The sequence below is a fragment of the Ammospiza caudacuta genome, chromosome Z (genome assembly GCF_027887145.1).
Source record: "Ammospiza caudacuta isolate bAmmCau1 chromosome Z, bAmmCau1.pri, whole genome shotgun sequence".
NCBI lineage: Eukaryota > Metazoa > Chordata > Aves > Passeriformes > Passerellidae > Ammospiza > Ammospiza caudacuta.
This window is the reverse complement of record NC_080632.1, coordinates 8,860,740-8,880,155: the sequence shown is the minus strand read 5'-3', so window position 1 is coordinate 8,880,155 and position 19,416 is coordinate 8,860,740. Positions and strand designations below refer to the sequence as shown.

Sequence of the window (19,416 nt, the reverse complement as noted above, 5' to 3'; positions counted from 1 at the left end):
ACCTGGACACAAGTAGTGACCTCCTTACAGTCAAGTACCCAGTCACATGGCATTGGTACCTCAGTCATTTATCCCTCAGTCAACCATCCCTCAAATGGTCCCAGGTCAATACCCTCACATACCAGGTTTGAATTGGCCCCTTCAAAAATTGATACACCTTTTAAATAATTTCTGGTATGAAAGTATTTCTAGTGGAATTACCAGGTTTTTTCAGCAAAGACAAGAGCTTTTGATTCTAGGCAGAGCTAGCACCAAAATTTTCAGACTTGCAGTCCTTCCAGCGGTTGTTTCAATAGATTTTAACAATAAACCAATATATTTAAATCTTGCATGTAACGTTCCTATAGCGACTCCACCAAAAACACCTATAGGTATTGCATTTCTTCTACCCATGAGTACAGCCAAGCAAAACAACTTTCCAGAGAATTCAATGCTGTCTGTGCCATTTGGAAGCTAAGGTCCTGAGGTCTTTTGGATGCAATTCTTGGACTGCAAGAAAGCAAAATTGACTTGCTGCCGGACTCACTGTAGTAAAGCAATTTACATTACAGGCATGCCGGATACTGGGGCAGATGTCACTGTAATCTCTCACATGTTTTGTCCCAGAGATTGGGATTTAGTAGCTTGTGCAGGTTCCCTAACAGGGACTGGAGACGCTACCGTGTGTTTGCAAAGTGCATCCATGATTAACATTACAGGTCCTGAAGGAAAGACAGCAATAGTGCGTCCTTTCCTTGTTCAGAAGCTTCTCACTGTCTGGGGGAGAGACGTCCTGTCCCAATGTGGAACAGAACTGGAGGTGGGCCTGCGATGTAAACCACGTCAAAACCTGCCACTTGAAAGCTGAACTGGAAAACTGATCCTCCTATATGGATTGATCAATGGCCTTTAACAGAGAAAATAATAAATAGCCTTAAATGATTGGTAAAGGAGCAATTACAAGAAAGTCACATCACACCCACAAAGAGTCCCTGAAATTCACCAGTATTCGTCATCCACAGGAAGACATTGGACTCCTGGAGGTTGTTTCATGACATGAAGATCAATGTAGTGACTGAAGACATGAGACGTCTTCAACCTGGACTTCCTTCTTTATCAATGATCCCAAAACACTGGCCTCTCATTGTCATTCATTTAAAGGATTGTTTTTTCCACATCCCACTTCATCCCAATGATGCTCCAAGATTTGCCTTTTCAGTTCTAGTCATCAATCAAAGAGAACCCATGCAGAGATAGCACTGGAAAACATTGCCTCTATAAATGAAGAATTCGCCTATAATTTGACAATATTTTTTCACACAAGTTTTGTCTCCAGTTCAACAGAAGTATCCAAGATCCATGATTTCACACTACAGGGATGATTTGCTCATCGCAGCTCCAACAAAGCCAGAGATGGAGCAAGCTTGTTGTAGTGTTGTTACTGAAATCCAAAATGTTGGACTTAAAATTTCCATAGCCAAAATTCAAGAAGTTCCACCTTGTAAGTATCTGGGATGGAAGATGACTGAAAAAACAATTACACTGCAGAAGATACAGCTCCGGACCAGTGTCAACACCCTGCAAGACTTACAACAGCTTCTAGAAGAAATCAATTGGGTCAGACCTGTTTTGGGAATCAGCAACGATGAATTGGGTCCACTTTTTAATTTGTTGAGAGGAAGCTGCGCCATCGACTCTCCTGAACTCGAATACCTGAAGCTCGTGCAGCGCATGACAAGGTCATGGAGGCTCTCCAAAGACAACAAGCTCATTGCTGTATTCCAGAAAAGCCATTCTTTTCTGCAATTTTAGGAGGAAAGATGCAACTTTGTTCTGTCATTTTTCAATCAGACCCTTCTGAGAGAGATCCTTTGTTGATAATAGAATGGGGTTTTCTTCCCTCAAGGTTTCCAAAGACTATGTTTACAGTCTTAGAGAGGATAACACAAATTCTGATTAAGGCCAGAACAAGGTTATTAAGTTTAGCAGGTGAAGAATTTGCAGTTCTCTATTTACCACTGAAAAAAACTATCTTGATTGGGCAATGCAATATTCTGCAAATTCTGATGATTTGCAACGAGAATTATTTAATTTTGCAGATATTGCTTCTCTTCATTACCCGGCTCACAAATTATTGCAGCAAAATTGAGTTTTAGAGAGAAACCTTCGTTAAGTAAAGAACCTTTAAACACAATAACTCTCTTCACTGATGGAATCTGGCAGAAGTCACAAATCAGTCATTACTTGGTTGAACCAAACCAAGTTCCCAACTAAAACTTGGGAATCAGATATTCAAATAGTAGAGGGATCTCCTCAGATTGTTGAGCTTGCTACTGTGGTTCAGGTTTCTCAGTTCTTCCCACAACCTTTTAATTTATCCACACATTCTGCATTTGTTGCTAATGTGGTTAAAAGAATAGAAGGATCAGTTCTAAAGAATCCTAGTAACGACACTTGATATCATTGGCTTTCATGGCTTTTTACAACTTTACAATAACCAGCTAATCCACAGTTTGCTTCTCACATCAGGGCTCATTCTTCGCTTCCTAGATTTTTAGTGGAACGAAACGCGAGAGCGGAAAAACTGACAGTGCTTATTTCCAACACTTTGCCAAACATTTTGGAACAAGCAAAACTGAGTCACGCCTTTGTTCACCAAAACGCAAAAGCACTTGTGCCAATGTTTTGCTACGATGTCAGTTTTGATTGCTTCTTCTAGTGCAGAGTTTTAGTCAATTTGTAGTGTAGATTTGTCTGTGGAACAACCAAAACCAAATGTCTGGGTAACCTTAGCCAAGGCAGCAGGCTCGCATACCATGTGTTTGTCTAATTCGGAACAGAAAAGCCTTTCTCAACCTGATTAGTCAGTGTGCCAGTAAAGAATTTGCCCTTGGTCAAAAAGCAATTCAATAGTAAGCCTGGTGAAATTGACAATGGCAGGAGCTCTGTATAGGATTGTAACATTTGGGAAAAAGAACTTCCCAAAGCAGAACCTGCACCCCAAGAATTAGAAATCCTTGGTCCTTTAACAATGGATTTTTGCCTTACATTTACAGCTAATGATTAGTGAGAAAGTGATCCTCCAAAGCACAATGTTACTCTCCATTGTTTTGCATACAGAAACTCAAGGTTTTGGTGTAATTATTAAGAATGTTGAGAGTTGCTTTCTAAAGCTGACCAATATCCACAACAGTTACCAAAAGGATGTTGGTTCACCTGTGTAGATAGGCCCTGGCAGGGCATCCCATGAAGGTGGCCCATGTAACAATGGGATGCTCACTGTAATTGCGCCTACTGCCAAAGCGGTCATTAAGAAGAAACAAAGGGGAACAAGATCTGCTCGTCATTATTGTGAAAACTGTAGAAGTGATTTCACGCCTTGGAAGGCTGCAAAAAGGGTTTCTGCAGGTTTGTTTTTACCCCGGCTGCCTTCAGCAATGGCATTGAAACAATTAGATCGGGTTGCATATTGGCTGAGTAAACAAACTAATGGCACATCCACTGCAATCAGTGACATGTTGACCGATGTTAATAGTGTTAGACATGCTGCCCTTCCAAACAGAGCAGCAATTGATTTTCTTTTACTGGCACAAGGACATGGTTGTGAGGAATTTGAAGGATTGTGTTGTATGAACCTGTCTGATCACTCTGTATTTATCCTCAAAAGCATAGAAAAGCTGAAAGATTTGACAGCTCCAATTAAAGAAGATGGTGGCTCCTGGTTAGATGATTTGTTCCAAGGATGGAGGTTTGCACCTTGGCTAAGGGGACCTTGTAGAATAGGTCTCCATATGTTGGGTGTTTTGGCAGTGATACTGGTAGTAATACCTTGCATACGTCGGTGTGTGTGACAAATGATGGACAAAACAATCTAAGAAGTTTTTATCACACAAGAGAGAGAGGCAGGAAATGGATTCACACAGAATTCCCAAAATCTCACACAGATGGTGGATGAAGGTATGGACATGGAGGAAGGTTTTGAATTAAGACCTTAGAACAGGCGAGACTGTTTTGGAACAATCACTTGTAAGTGCTATCAGACATGACTTTTGTCCTTTGAACTGACTGGACTTTCACAGCATTAAAATTGCTGTCTTGGAATATAGCAAGGCTGAATGCGAGCAAGAAGGATGCTTTATGCAAGTAACAAGCAGGTATACTACAGTGAAGCTATGAAATGCAAGGTAGTTAATAAACGACACGGTTACAAAGGCTTCTATTTAGCCGAACCGTGAGGGGGAATTGTGGGAATATGTGAAATCAGAGGGTTCTGGGACAGCTGCAAAAGGCAGACCTCAGAGAAAGCAGAACTTTGGTTAGAGCTAAGCGGTAGATTTGTCAGCAGAAAATTTATATAAGTAGTAGAAAAGTAAGGACAAATAGAACAATGGTTTGTGTCTATTACTGTAGAATGCAGGACATTCATATGTCTGAGATGTAACACAAAACAGAACTCCCTTTGGTCATCAGCAAACAGCTTCGTTTATTGCCTTCAGCACCCACAGTCCATTTAGCCCAGTCAAAACTCCCAGGCCGAGACATCTCATTGGTCTATCTCTGTGCCCCCAGACTCTGAACCAATGCAATGTCTGTATCTTAGGAGAGCTCCCATTGCCTGGGAACTTCTGTCAGTCAGTCCAGAGGCTGCTCCGTGGAGCTGAATTGGGCTCTTCATTCTAATTGGATTGATACTGACCCACCAGTGTATTAACGCTTGGCTGGAATGACTCCCTAAGCTACAGAAAAGTATCTCTAGCAAGATATTAGGAACTTCTAAGCTTAATAATTGTTATATTTGCCCAATTATCCCATCAAAAAAACCAAAAAACCAAACAATATTTAGGTAGCAGTAATTTTAATTGAATAGTTTAGAAAATATATAAATAAGGGATAATTTGGTTCAAATAATAGCACATAAGGAAAAGATACCGCGAGGTACGGAGGGCAGAGTTCTTGACCCTTGCCACTTCACGTACAAGCTTGCCAAGTGAAAATCACTCCTTGTATGCCATATGTCAATACCATCTCCTCCTATTTTCGGTTCGTCACTTTTCTGTCTCCGCCTTCCTCACCACCTTTACCACGCATGCGCCACCACTCGGTTTGGTGGTCGCACAAGTCTTTGGGGGTCGTCACTGATGAAGGCCCTGTAGTCTTCTTTGTTGTCCTTTAATTCACCTTTGGGTTACACATGCGCATCAAGCCAGCACGTAGCCAGTACAGCCAATGTAAGCCAAGACTAACGTATCACTCCATCTACATATCAAGGCAATAAATCCCTTATAATTAGGATTTGTTGGGACCGAACCAGGTTCTTGCTCATTTTTAGCAACTGTATCTTCAGCTTCTTTCCTGTGGTCCTTGAGAACAGCTGCTGGGAAGGGGGGTGGAGCCCCTCCTCTCCCTCTCTTCTTTGGCATTACAACTTTTTAACTATTTATTATTCTCAAATATTAATTACTGTATCAGTATCAATTACTCTTTCAAATTTTATCAGCATGAATGATACCTATTTATCACAATAATGGAGCTCTGTGCATTGTGTTTTAAGGCTCAAAAGCAGGTACAGTGTTTGAAATAAGCAAGCAGTGTTTTAACAAAAGCTACGTGTGCTTATAGTGGTTGCACAGAACTACTGTCAATATGCTCTTGCTTTGTGTGAGTGGTCAAAAAACTTTTCAAGTAAGTTGATTGCCTGCTGCCAGGGATGTGAGCTGCTGGCATCTTCCCACTGTAACAACCATGTAACGAGACTGATGCTGGAAAACAAACAGCTCCAGGAGCGTTCCTCAGCAGTCCCGTCCCTTTCGTGATTCGTACAGAGACCCGCGGCCAGCAATACTCAGCTGAGGACCAGAAGAGACCGGAATAGCCCGGGCAGTCCAGCTTTAGTGCAAGGCATCCGGCAGCCTTGAGGGTACAAAGCGAGCACAGGTCGCAGCTCCTCGTGTCCGGAGCGACCCCGGAGCAGCTCTCACAGGCCGCAGCCCCTCCCAGGCCCAGCTCCGGGCGCAGCCGGGGCCGCTCCGACTGTGCGGGGCCGCTGCCGGGGCGCTGTCGCGGCTCCTCCCGCGGGGCGGAGCTGACGCGGCCCCGGCGGCCCCGGCCCGGCCCCGCTGCGCTCCGAGCGCGGCCCCGGAGCGGCCCGGCCGAGGCGGCGAGGGACGGGCGGCGAGGGGCCGGGGGCATGGGGCGCTCCGGGAACGGGCGGACATCCCGGCAGAGGGGAGAGAGACCTGGCAGAGGGAGGAGTGAGCGGGAGAGGGGAGAGATGCTGGGAGGAAGGAGAAAATCCCAGGAGAGGGGGTCGAGCCCGGGAGTAGGGGAGATCACGGGACAGGGAGGATGAGGTCCCTGGGAAAGGGTGGGTAGCCTTCCAAGACAGTAGAGAGCCCTGGGAGAGGGGGGAGGTCCTGGAAGAGGGAGGAGTAATCGGGAGAAGGGGAGATCCAGGGAGACGAATAAAAGCAGTGGCTACAGCTAGGGAAAGGAGGGAGCTTGGGACAAGGGGTAGCTTAGGCCTGGGGAAAACCCGAGAGAGGAGGGAGAACCCAGGAGACAGAGGACAACTTGTGAAGGGGGGGAGGTCCGGAGTAGAGTGGACAGGGCCTGGGAAAGACGTAGGAGAAGAAAGCCCAGGGCGGGGGTCCAGGAGCGGAGGCTCCTGCAGGCGGACTGGGAACCCAGAGAGCCCGGAATCACGGAGTCCTGCAGCCAGGCCGAGAACGGGCGCGGGTCAGTGCGGTTCGGGAGAGCGCGGCTGCGGGGCTGGCTCCGGAGGCGGAGGCGAGTGGAAAGCGCTGCTCGGCAGCCCCGGCGGCGCTGAGAGCACAGCCCTGCCCGGGGAGGCAGCGCCACGGGCGCCGCTCGGCTTCCCAGCCAGGCCACGGCACCGCTCGGCTTCGCCGCCGGATCCGCGGCAGCTCGGAGCATCGCTCCCTGCCCGGGCCCGAGGCTCACCTGCGCCAGGTGCACCAGAGCATCGCCTCTGCCTGGACAACCCACAGCGAGCAGTGCCCGGCAGGGACTGCAGATCCCCTTTGGTGGCAGAGAAAAAAGAGCAAGGAATCTTCCATGGGAGAACATAGGCAATAGGATGAGGTGTCAGTGTCCAGTGTGTTCAGATGCACTCACAAGGATACTATTGCTCTTGGCTCAGAACATGGAAAAGAAGTGGGCAGACACAAATCAGAAGCTGGTTGCAATATCCAGGGATCAGTTATCAGAAGAAAATGCTACGCAACTGCTGGAATGCTTAATGGATGACTAATTACCCCTTGCCAAGTAATCTGGACTTTTTAGGGGCAGCATACTTATCTCTCAAAAATTACTCTAGAGATATTCTTAAGAAAATTTTGAAGAAAGGCTCATACACCCACATTTCAACGCAGTTGCTGTGGGTTTGATAAATGAAATCTGCTTTAATGTCTTGATTTTCCTAAAGATTTGTGGGGGTTGTTTTTAACACAGGCATGCATGCATGCTAAATTTGAGAATCTAAGGTAAGGTCTTTTTATAGGGGATATGGAAGAGACAGGTCTTCAGCCAGCAATATGTCAGTGAGAGACAGCTGAGCGATGATTACTGAGAAGAAGAACAGCCCTGCAATAGAGGTGTGAGCTGCATTGAACAGCGCTTGCTGTGGGCCAGAGAGCACAAAGCAGGCTGGCCTGGTGGGCCTGAATATTCCTGCCAAACACTCTGCATCTCACCCCTTTGCTCGGGCTCAGTGCAGAACTGCAGGATTGCGGGCGCTTCCTCCCAGAGCTGCGTGAGGCGCTGGCTCCTGCAGATGTGCCCTGCCAAGCTGTCCCGGCCTCACGCTGGCCTCGCTTCCCCTGGCACAAGAGCTGGGCCTGAAGGAGGCTGCCCTGTGCTCCAGCCTGCCGAGCAGCCCGGCTCCCTGCCCCAGTGCCCAGAGTGCTGCACACACTGCTGACCTTTGCCAGGAGTTGCAGGGCAGCCGGCAGAAGAGGAGGAATCTTCAGGCAGCCCAGCAACCCTCGGCTGCCCTTGATCTTTCTCTGCTCCTGGGCACACTCCAGACGGCCAATGCCTCCAGGCTGGGCTGTGCCCAGCACGGCTGCGCTTCCCCTCGGCAGCAGCCAGCTGCCACCTGGGCTCTGAGAGCGGAGGATTCGCCCACTGCCGGGAACAGGCACCCAGGGCCCGGCTGCTGCCTCTTGCAGCTCCAAGGGCCTCCTTCCAGCCTGCCTCTGCCGGGGCTCAGCCTGCTCCGGCCTCTGCCGGGGCTCTGCCGGGGCTCCACCCCAGCCAAGGCTGGGCCCGCTCTCACCTCACAGGCGCTGACAGCTCTGCACCACAGGAGACCTTCCCGAGCACCCTCTCTGATCTTTCTGCTTTCTCAGTTGAGCAAGGCTCTCCTGCAGCCAAAGAGATTATTGCATTTCGGGATACAAATCCAAGTGGCAGGAGCCCCAATGTTCTCCAGTCACAGCTGAAGGCCTGCATCTGCACAGGGTGTTGGGCTGCCTCATTCTTCTTTTGGTTTTGACTTCAAATGCCATTGCCCTTTCTGCCTCAAATAGAAATACCAAAGCTGGCCAAAAACAGACCAGTGGGCCAGATTCCAAAGGCAGTGTGGTCTGGAGAGGATGAATGAAGAACATCCTTCTTCCCCACTTTCACACCATGTCAAAGACATTGTGTCACTTTCCACCTTTAAGAAACAACAGACAATTCAGAAGAAATTCTTGAGCGTATTCGCAGAGTGAGAAGGAAGGGAATCTTCAAGGTGACTTGTGGTTTCAGAAACTGTATTCATTTCCAATCCTACTCTGCACTCCTATTAGACAATCCTACTCTAACCCTAACCCTAATCTTAATCCTAATCCTAATGCTAATCCTAATCCTAATCCTAATCCTAATCCTAACCTACAATCCTACTCTAAAGTGGTTGACGAATAAATGGTCCTGATGTGATTGTCACATTCTTGTCTCCCTCCTCTTCTTCACTGAAACAATCAGCGGCACCAGGCTGGACGCAGGCTCAGCAAATGTTACAAATGGATGCTGCCCAAAGGGAAAAAAAAACAAATCAACAAATCAACAACATGACTTTACAAGCTCAGTGCTTCATAGGATTCCTCTGTCTTATAGAAGGATGCAGGAACAGGACCAATGGGACCATCTAGACCTCCATCTTTATGCGCCAGACTTAGCCATCACAGGCAAATGTGGCCCAGAATCCCACTCATCCATTTATCCAGGTGTCTTCATCTTGCTAGGATTTTTGCCCTGCCAGTGCTCTAGAAATGGTGCTTTCTGTCCTTGGAGTTTCTTCTTTTCAGGTATCTCTAAAGCCTCACACTGGTCCCTCTCTTTGAAAGACAGGCACTGTGCTGATTCCCACAGGGAGACAGAGCAGTGGCTACCTTTCCATGCCCTGCCCCTCGTGTGCTGGATGGCACCTTCCTTCCCAGCAGGGCCAGCCCAGTGGCACTGGGCCCTGCAGTTCCCTCTCTGCCACACAACCTGGCACTAACCCTGGCACAGTTCCTGTCTGCTTGAGCATGGCAGGCAGCAGATGGGGCGGGTACAAGTCCCTCCCAGCTGTCCCTGTTTGCGTAGCAGAAACCTCTAAGGGTGGGCTGGGGAGCACAAACCAGGGCCCCCAGGAGGCTCACAGTGAGCACCCCAGGACCCCTCTTGCCCACAGCCAAATCTCTGACCCCTAGGCTGGGACTGGCTTCCTTGGGTTCCTGCACCACCATTTCATGTCTCTGTACCCTGCATTGCTCTACTTCAATTCTTTTGCCATTAGATAAAACTGAGCACCCCACCAAATGACAAAAGAGGGCGACCAAAACAGCCAGAGGAGCTCTCTGACTCAGGAAATGCAGAGAGAGGTGGAGTTACTCAGTTTTGTGAAGAACAGGCCCCAGGGAGACTTTATTGCCACTTTCCAAGACTTCAGAGTGGCTTTGAAGAAAGTGAGGGACATATTTTTTAACAGGGCCAGTTACAATAGGATGTGGGTGAATATTTTTAAACACAAACAGGATCTAATCATAACTTGTTTACTCAGAGCATGGTGTGACTCTGGCACTGGTTGCCCGCAAGAGCTTACAGGTGCCCCATCCCTGCAACCATTCCGGCTCCAGTGGGAAAGGGCTCTGAGAAACCTGATCTCTTTGAAGATGTCCCTGCTCATTGCAGGATACTTTCACCAGAGGACCTTTACAGGGCCCTGGCAGCCCAGCCCAGTCTAGGATTCCTCATCATTTTCATTTGAAGAGCACCAAGAATGGAGGTGAGGAGGAAGGGGGCTCATCTGATGCCTTGGACTTGAGTGGAGGAGGAGCCCATGCCTCAGAACCTGTTTCACCTGCAGCCCCTTCCCATTTTACCTGCAGGAGCTCCCTGGCAGACCAGCGCTGCTCCTCGTCTGTCTGCAGGCAGCAGCTCAGGAAGTCACGCAGGCAAGGCGAGAATCGGTTGGGCTGCTGCAGCCGTGGGGTCCCTACTGTGGCTATCAGTTGTGTAGCCTGGAGAAAAAGGAGACACCAGGCTCCACTTGCTGCTTTCACATCTCTAAGTGCTCTCCCACCTCCCTTTGTTTAACCTCTGTTCTTCAGTGGCAGTTTCTGCCCTGGCAGAGACCCAGAGATCATTTTCCTTTACCAACCAGAAAACCCAAACCCGATGCAGCCACAGCTTTTCCACCATCCCACAGATCTTGCCTTGGCAGCTGATTTCATTGACTGTGCTAGTTAATAGGAACTACATCAGTAAACGCACATTTGCTTCCATAAGGATTCAGCTTGAGAGGCTTTTTGGAAGAGGGACTGTGCTATACAAACTAATTTCAAGGGTTACTACATGAAAGGCATGTCTGCAGTGCTTGTTGGTCCTTTAAGCCCACGTGCCCAAGAACAAAACTCATCATACCTTTTGTGCTTTTTTTGAAAACAATGGTAATTGGAAGGAAAGAAAGGGAATCCATCAATTAATCCCCAGGTAAGGAAATAAACATTTGCAATCTCATCTTCAACAGAGACACATTTAGATGCCTGCACAAATGTATTGGGATGAAAATTGCTGCTTGGGCACAAACGAGCCACCTGCAGCTCTGTCTCAGCAGTCTGAAAATTGCAGCTTCCCATTTTGCAGCAAAAGAAAAATTGTCATGGTCAGAAGAAGGAGAGGTGCCATCCCTATGGCCACCCTCTGCTCATTTGGCTACTCAAGTCAATGCATTAATGATAGGCCCATGCCAGAAAGGGCCTGGAAAGAAATTGGAGGTTTTGGCAGGCTCTCCGCATCACCAGGCTCTGGCTTGGTGACACAGAGAATGTGCCTTTGGCTAGGAGAGAAACACAGTGACTGAGTGTTTCAGCAGCACTGTACAGGAAGCAGAAGAGACTCAGTGGCCTTTACACTCTCATGCCCAGGTTTCAGGCATGTTTCCCAGTGAGAAGAAACTGTACAGGGAGTTAGGTTCATCTCTAAAGACCACAGTTTTAGAAACTTTGTTGGGTTTGTGTTGCCTTCCTTCATTTCTGGAAAGATAACAGCAGTTGTCAGATGCTTCTTTTCTGCTATTAAGGCCATCTCCACAGCCAAAGGACTGGAACCACTTAAAAGCCAAAGGAAAGTGTTGCCTGAGAAGAGAGTTTGTTTGGAGTTTGTTTGCATGTGGTAAGGCTTGAGTTCCCCCACTGCTGAAACCAAAACTACAGCAGATGCTGATGTGTTGCAGACACATTTTTAGGAGGGGACCTTGGTGGAAGTAGTTCAGGCAGATGGCAATGGGCTTTTGCCCGATGGCACGCAGGACAAGGGACAGGTGAGAAAGACAGTGGGATCAGTGAGTATTTGCTCCTTACCGTGATGGGACTTTGGTTCCAGTAGGGAGGTTCTTGTTCGATCATTTCAATCCCCACGATTCCAAAAGACCATATGTCCACTTTGGGACCATATGGTTGACTTGTCAGCACTTCTGGCGCCAGCCACCAAGGAGTCCCGACTACCGAGCACCGTCTGCTCTGCTCAGGGCTGAGCTGAGCAGAGAGGCCAAAATCACCTGAGGAGAAAGCAAAACTCTGTTTCTATTTGAATTCTGTGCAATTAGGAAAGCAAGCCAAAGAATTGCCCAGTAGAAGTTGGAAAATGTGCTGTTGAATCTCCTGGCATTGGCGACTTTTAAACTCCCCCCATTTTTTACACTGTCGCCAGTAGTGTCTTTTGTTCTTTGGAAGCTTTAGACTTGTAACTCCCTCCCTCTGGAAGGGACACACACAGAGCAAGGCCACTCTTGACTGCTTGTTCCTTGTCCTACCTCTGTGCACGTTGCAACTGTGCCCTCAGCTCACAGCGGGTGTCCCTGCGCTGCCACCAGCCCCATTTAGGGGAGCTGGCTGTCACTCCAAGCAGCCCCACACCCACATCCCTGGAATGCTGCTCCTGACCAAGAATACACTGACCCAGCTTGACAGAACCATCGGTTCTGAGAAGGATGTTGTCACTCTTCACATCTCGATGGATCACATGGTTTGAGTGAAGAAAATGCAGTCCTTGCAGGCACTGAGAGAGAAAACAGAAAGAGGAGGGCCAAAATGAGTGATGTGATTTCATCCCACAAGAAAGGCAACAAAGAATCTAAAAGATTCCCTCTGCAGGGGAATGGGCAGTAATGGCAGAACACAGTGCCACTGAGAGGAAGAGCTTGCTGCTCCAGCACTTGAAGAGCAGGACCTTTCTGAGGAAAGGCATGTCAGCTTCTGAAAGAGCAACAGCACCTGCTGTTATAAACTGTGCCCTGCAAACCAGCCAGGATGACTGCTGCTGCAGTGCATGTGCTCAGAAGCAAAGAGCCTTTTGGCTGCACTCCTGTCCTTGTATGCTGAGGCCTGAGAGAAACGAGTCTCTCTCTTTTTTCTTTGCTGATCATTTCAAATCCTGCCACCAGCACCTTTGCTTTCACAGGCAAGGAATGCAGTGAAGACAGACTCCAGGCAAACATTTAGAGAGGCAAGGTGGAGAACAGCAAATACAAATACATGAGCCAGAGCGAGAATACAACAGCAGGAGAGAAGAGTACTGGCACTGAGTACAGGGAGTGCAGGAGCACTGGCAGGCCTTTCACTTGAGATGCTTTTTCTTGCCCATAGCACACCAGCAACACAGAACCAAAGCTTGGCACAGGAAATCACTGCAGGTCTGAGCCCCTGTTTCCCAGACGATCCTGCCCAAGCCCTTGGAAACACAGATGGGATTGCTGACCTCCCGACTGATGGCTGCTGCCTCATCTTCATACAGAGCGGTCGTGCTGAGGATATCGTTCAGGGTGCCTCCGTCCATGTACTCCAGCACCAGCCAGAGTTCCTCACCCACAAGGTAGCTGAAAGAAGGAAAGAAGGCCGTGGAGATGAGCATGCATGGCTACGTTGATTTTTGCCTCCAGGTTTCTTACTTCCAAACGCCTTTGTGACAAGGACAGAATCATAGCAATAGATATTCCCTCTTGGCTGTGCATTGTTTGCAATCTGTGCAGTCTCAAGGAGATAAGCACAGCTGTGAAAAAGGAGATGTCTTAGATGGCTAGTGAGTGAAAAATGCAGTTTAGAAACAGCCCAGATAAAAAACCTGTCAGGCATGGTGTTTCTGGAAATAAGCACCTAGTCTTCCTGGCATGCCCAGCAATGGCAAAGAGTGGCAACAATCCAAGGGAAATCCATTTTAGGACAGTTCATCAGCACTTCAGAAACTTGAAAAAATCAATCCCAAAACTATGTGGAGGCAGTAAACTTCGAGGCTGATGACTAAGGAAGATACAGCTGATCCAGATTTTGAATAATTTTGGAATAATTTTCAAACTAGGTGTGCCAGGGAAGACTCATGCAGAAGGGATGCACTCTCTTCTCATCCATTGGAGATGAGTAGAGAGATATGAATAAATAAAAATTAACAGCTTTACTATCTGCCACTGACCAAAGTGGGTTTTTAACCTCTTATGTTTGCTGTATGTAAATGCACACATGGGATAAGACCAGAACCACTCACCTGTCTAAAAAGTTCACAACATTGGGACTCCTGTACCTCTTCATGATTTGGATTTCATTAATGCTTCGTTCCATCCTTCTCGGTCCTTGAAGATTTATTTTCTTTATGGCCACCTAAAATGACATTGAAAATCAGTAACTTGAGCAGTTGGTGGCAGGAGACAACAACGCACATGAAGCGAGTGATTTTGCAATGATACAGCTGAGCTGTGCCAAACTGCCTTGTGATTAGGCACTGCAGTAATTAGGAAATGACATTCCAACAGCCCATTTCTCTGCTCCCTTGGGAGCCAGTTACAGAACATGTGGGGCCGCTGACATTTTGCCTTGTCCACTTGGTAACAGTTGTGTCTCAACTATCACCCACAAACCTCTGACCACACTCTCTGCTGCTCTTTCTAGGATTCAGAAGAAGTAATCCATGCCTTAATACTCTGTGGATCCATCTTGGGCAATGGGCAGGGCTTAGGGCTTTTAGGGCACTTGCAGATCTCTCCCTATGTGCAATTGCCAAGTGCAGCACTGCAGGTGGCTAAGGAACTACCAGTAACTTTCCGATGGATTTGCTGGCAGCCAGAATCAAGAATTCAGGACTCTGAAGCTGTAGCCCCAAAGAGCAGGGAGGTGCTCTAAGGCACCACCTTTGTTTTAGCAATGGAGAGCGAGTGAGCGCGTCCTTGTCTGAAAGGAAGCGCTGCCCTGCGTGCCTTCCTTCCGGCAGCTGAGGAGGACAAAGTGCCAAATGTATTTTGCAGGCTGGCACAGGTCTGTGCTTCTTGTTCCTTTTCAGCACGGCTCTAGCCAAGCTCCAGCCACAGCTCACACCAGAGGAGAGCTGTGGGGAAAGCCCCTCAAGAGCAGCAGAGTCTGCAGGGGCTGTTGACATTTACCTCTCCTCCTGTGGCAGTGTCGAGTGCTTTAAAAACATCTCCAAAACTCCTAGAAACAAAAGAGAAGCAGAGAAAGGAGAAGCCATTTAGATCTTGCACTGAAAGCCAGCCCACACAGGAGATCTCTGCTGTAAATGCCTAAAAGCTGCAGGACTCTGGAAGCATGGAGATGTTCTGGACAATGCCTTCTGAGCACAATTAGAAATTCTGATCAGCATTGACAATCTAAGCCCAGTGCCTGAACACATTTGCAGCTTGTCTGACTTCACGCTTGATACCTATTCCACCAGCAAAACACCTGATGCATAGTTTTGTAAAATTAGCATTGCTTGGACTCACCCACTGCCAATACTTTCCAGTTCAATGTATTTGATGATAGGATTTTCCGTCTTCACCATTCTGCCTGAGGGAAACAAAATGCAAGATGTTCACTTTAAAGCAGAGATCCCACCTTCTCAGAGATACAAATGGCAGCCCCACTGTCTGGGGCTCTGAGCCCTCCCTTTGTTAGCCAGCTCTGAGGTGGCTAACAACAACAGGAACAGGAACTGGAACAACAAGAAAAGAACAGCACGTCCACAGCACAAGTCTGGCTGGCACAGAGACTGATTTCTTGCATCCTTTGAAGTGAGAGACCTCTTGGCAGCAGACACACAGGGAAGCACAGGGAGATGGATTCAGACTACACTGAGACCAGAAGAGAATACATACCAAAGCAAGTAAGTTTGTCCTCTAGAAACATTGAGGAGAGCTGGAACTAAGAGTGCCTTTGTTTGGTTGGGAATAAACACTGCGAGATTTAGAAAAGGTTTCCCACTTGCTAAGATTAAATGCACCTGCACATCCCGAATCAATTCCTCTGAACAGATGTCAAGTTCAGAACAGGAGGAATATTGCCAAGTGTTCCCATCTTTTCCACCTTGCAGCAGTTTGCCAATAGAATGCCTTCCCAGTTGTAAACCAGAGCAGCTCATGCCAGAACCAATCGTGACGGGGCTTTCAGCATCAGGACCCTCACCCTTTATGAGCAGGCTGAGCTCAAAGACGCCCTTGCCCGTGCCCCGCGTGAAGAACCACGCCGCTTCTCTTCACCCTGACAGCGCGGATCAGTCGCTCCCATTGCACTCGCCCTCTCGGCACCGCACACCTCCCCATCTACCCAACTCCGCACGGCGGGCACGGGCACAGAGGGACAGCAGTGCTCCTCAGGCACCCCTGTGACACAGAGAGCTGCCCAGAGGAGATGCTGACCCTCTTGTGAGTCCAGGCCGTGCGAGGCAGAAGCCGGCCCAGAGAAGGGGCTGCTGCCTCAGGCAGCTCCGCGCTGCAGCAGCCGGGCAGCAGCGGGACCCTCCCAGCTAAGGAAGGCTCCAGCCTCTGCAGTCCCTGCAGCCCTCAGGGCCGGGGCAGCGAGCACAACCAGGCTGGCAAAGGCCAAGCATGAGCACTGACAGGCACTGATGGGAAGAAGCCAGAGTGAGCCTGAGCCCGGTACAAGCTTTTGCCCCCATTCAGGACACAACAGGATGGGCTTTGAGATCAGCCCCATCGAGGTGTGGATCAGTGCCCTTTTTGTCCCAACAGGTGATGGTAGACACAGAATCCCCTGGGCTCTCTTCTCAACTCTACCAGGTCTTATCTGAGAGCACAGCACTGGCAGCTGTAACAGGCAAGAAGCAGATTCATTGGGTTGTGCTGCAGAATCACAAAGGGCTTGATTTGTTCTTTTAGAGACTGATCTCAGCAGGGCTTCTACCAGTGGCTAGAAGTCAAGCAGTCACAGCCTTCTGCTGATGCAGGAACAATTCCTGCTTCTGCCTTTGGCAGAGAGGGAAGCCCAGGCAAACTCCAGTCAGTCTAAGCTGCCCTCTGAGGCAGCAGGAACACCCAGAGCTCTCTCTTGCTGCCTTGGAGCAATGCCAGCACTTCTGTGACCCTGAAGTGAGGAGAGCCCTTTGGTACAGCTGTGCTGACATGTGCACACAATACACTGTCCCTCAGATAAGAAAGACAGCAGACGTACTGTGTTGCTCCAGGGAGTCACCCGCCATCTCCTGTTGCAGAGCAGCAGCTGGGTCAGCATGGGAGGTGAACCAAGTGCTCAGGCTCCACGTCTTTGGCTGGGGAGCAAAGGCTCCTTGGGGCGGCATTGCTGCAGCAGCTTCAGTGTCAGAGTTGGTGTAGATCTGAGAGAAGAAATGAGTTGATGTCAGGAAGGTGTGGCAGAGATTGCCCTGAAATGCAAGAGAGATTGCCATTTGAAATGCAAGCCCTTAGGAAGCTGCTGTCTGCCACATGCAGAGCTCTTCAACTGGATTGCTTTGGATGTCCACTTGTGAAACCAAATGGTCAAAACCAAAGACTGATTTTACTCATGTTCATAGCCACTTTCTTGTTCTAAAGGATGACTGCAGCAACGACCGCTCCACTTCCTCTCAAAGACTCCTTTCCCCCTCCTAGGTCTGCAGATACATTTGCAGCTCCTCATTCTAATGTTCTACCTCCTGCCATGAAATTCTCTTTTACTGCACCTTCCTCGGGACGTGCTTATCCTGCAGCATCTCTGGATGGTACAGTTCCTGGGCCTCATGCCAGCCTCGGGGCTCTTGGTTGCCCATCACTTGCTGGAACTCGCTGCAGGCTGCCAGGTAGGATTGCGAACCTTCCACCTCAAGTCAAACAGAACAAAGCAGTCAGAGACTACAGCTTGTCCCCGTCAGCCAGGAGTCATCGACTGGGAGGAAAGTAAAGGACAGGAGCAGATTCACAAGGGTTACAGACAGCTTGTAGCCTGTATTCCAAATCTATGTGAGTGACCGTGTTCACCTGCAAAAACACCTCAAGAAACAAGGTCACCTGGAAGAAGCCAGCAGGAGTTCATTGGGATGACTGCTGGCTAAATGGCCAAGGGAGTAATGCCACTGTCTAGAGCATCAGCTGCGATTCAGCAGAGCAGGAAGTGTCCTTGAGAGCAGCTCTGACAGAGGCCTCATCAGGATGGCACTCAGAGGCAACACCCCACCCCCCTGCTGCTCTGCACTGCAAAGGCAAGGAGGGCAGAAACCACCCCTTGGGTGACTGCAGTGCCTATTGCTATTTCACTTGCTTTTCTAAATCCTTTTACTCCTGAAGGAGGCGATTAATTTTCTCTTTGATGATTTCAATTTTTTCGTCTGGCCTCTTCTTCCTTGCCTTGATCCTAGCCTCAGTTTCCTGCAGTTGTGCCGGCACCTGTTTGTCCATGTTCTGTAAACAACAACGGAAAGGACTCTCTTTCCTGAGTGGAGCGGCTGCCATTCTTTCATTCACCTGTTTTTGTTGACTGTCCCTCTGCATAGGGAGATTCTTCTCTTCTTGGATGTCTTCATTCCTCCTCTTCACTGCCATGTCACTCTGAGATTCGGGCAGCTCTGCTTGTGGTTCTACCTTGATGTTCTGTGCACACAAATGCAGAGCAAGTGACTGGAAGCTGTCATCAGGCTCAACTTTTCCCTCTTTTTGCCTCAAAATCACATGGATTCAGCAACTTCTTTCTGCTTCCCTACCCACATCTGCTTCCACTGTAACCCTCCTGTCCCAGGGCTGATCTCTGCAGATTCCAAGGCTCTGTGCTTCCAGTGCCTGTGGGATTCCTGGCCTCCTCAGCCCCAAGAGCTGTGGTTTATGCCCTTCTTCCTGCCCTTCCCTCTGTGCCCTGGCCAGTCAGGCTTACCTGGCCTTTCTCCTGTGGCTCTTCCACCTGCTGCCCAAGCTGCTCTTCCTGCTCTCGGGCTGGGAACAGCTGTCCCTGAGTCTGGCATGGCATCTCTGATGAAGCAGTCAGCTCCTGCTCTCTCTCAAGAAGCACCTGCACAGAAAGCAAGAGAAGATGGGTTTCAGCTTCCCATATGACCTTTGTGGGCCAAGACTCCAAGACTGCTGGGCTCACACGTTCCCAAAGCACTGTGCTGCTGCTCTGCTGGGTCATTCTCTGTTTGAGGGGAGGCACAGATTCCAAAGTGACCCTGGCTCTACAATCAGGGGCCAACTGGGACTGAAGCTGCAAGAGCCTCTCAGGCAGCTGACAGGGAAGTTGGGGCATTTCTCAAGGGTCTGGTGAGGGCCTCCCTCTGCTTCTACCATGTCCTGTTTGTCTCTCCTGAAGGGATGCATTTAGGTGAGCATTGCATCTTCCACTGCTTTGGAGCAGAGCCAGGAAGATTCAAATAGATAGATAGATAGACAGATCTCACTTTTATAATCTCTCTTTACTGTACTGTGGGATTTACATTCTTTGAATGGAGAGAGATATAATTCTCTCTCCTAGGCTTTTTTTTAAGGAAGTGTAGTGAGAAACTTAGAGAAGAAGAGAAAACAATTATTATCTCTACTTGCTGTTCTTGTTGTTTAGTCCATGAAGAATGTGTTATAGCGATTGTTTACTGTAAGTGATTTGTTATTGCATTTTAGTGACAGTTGTTTGGATTGATTAGCTAATTAGATAAAAGACTGTGTGGAGACAGTCACTAGTTTTGCTTTAGTAT

The 19,416-nt window shown here is 48.5% G+C and overlaps 1 protein-coding gene across 1 annotated transcript; it reads right to left on the bottom strand.

The window, feature by feature from the left end:
* Positions 1–7,492: 7,492 nt before the first annotated feature.
* LOC131571584 (serine/threonine-protein kinase PAK 1-like) lies at positions 7,493–14,111 on the bottom strand (the record flags this gene model as incomplete). Its single annotated transcript, XM_058824363.1, has 5 exons — positions 7,493–7,618; positions 11,829–12,025; positions 12,426–12,525; positions 13,225–13,342; positions 14,005–14,111. Coding segments are annotated over 5 exons (648 nt in total), but the record flags the coding sequence as incomplete, so codon positions are not given.
* Positions 14,112–19,416: the final 5,305 nt, after the last annotated feature.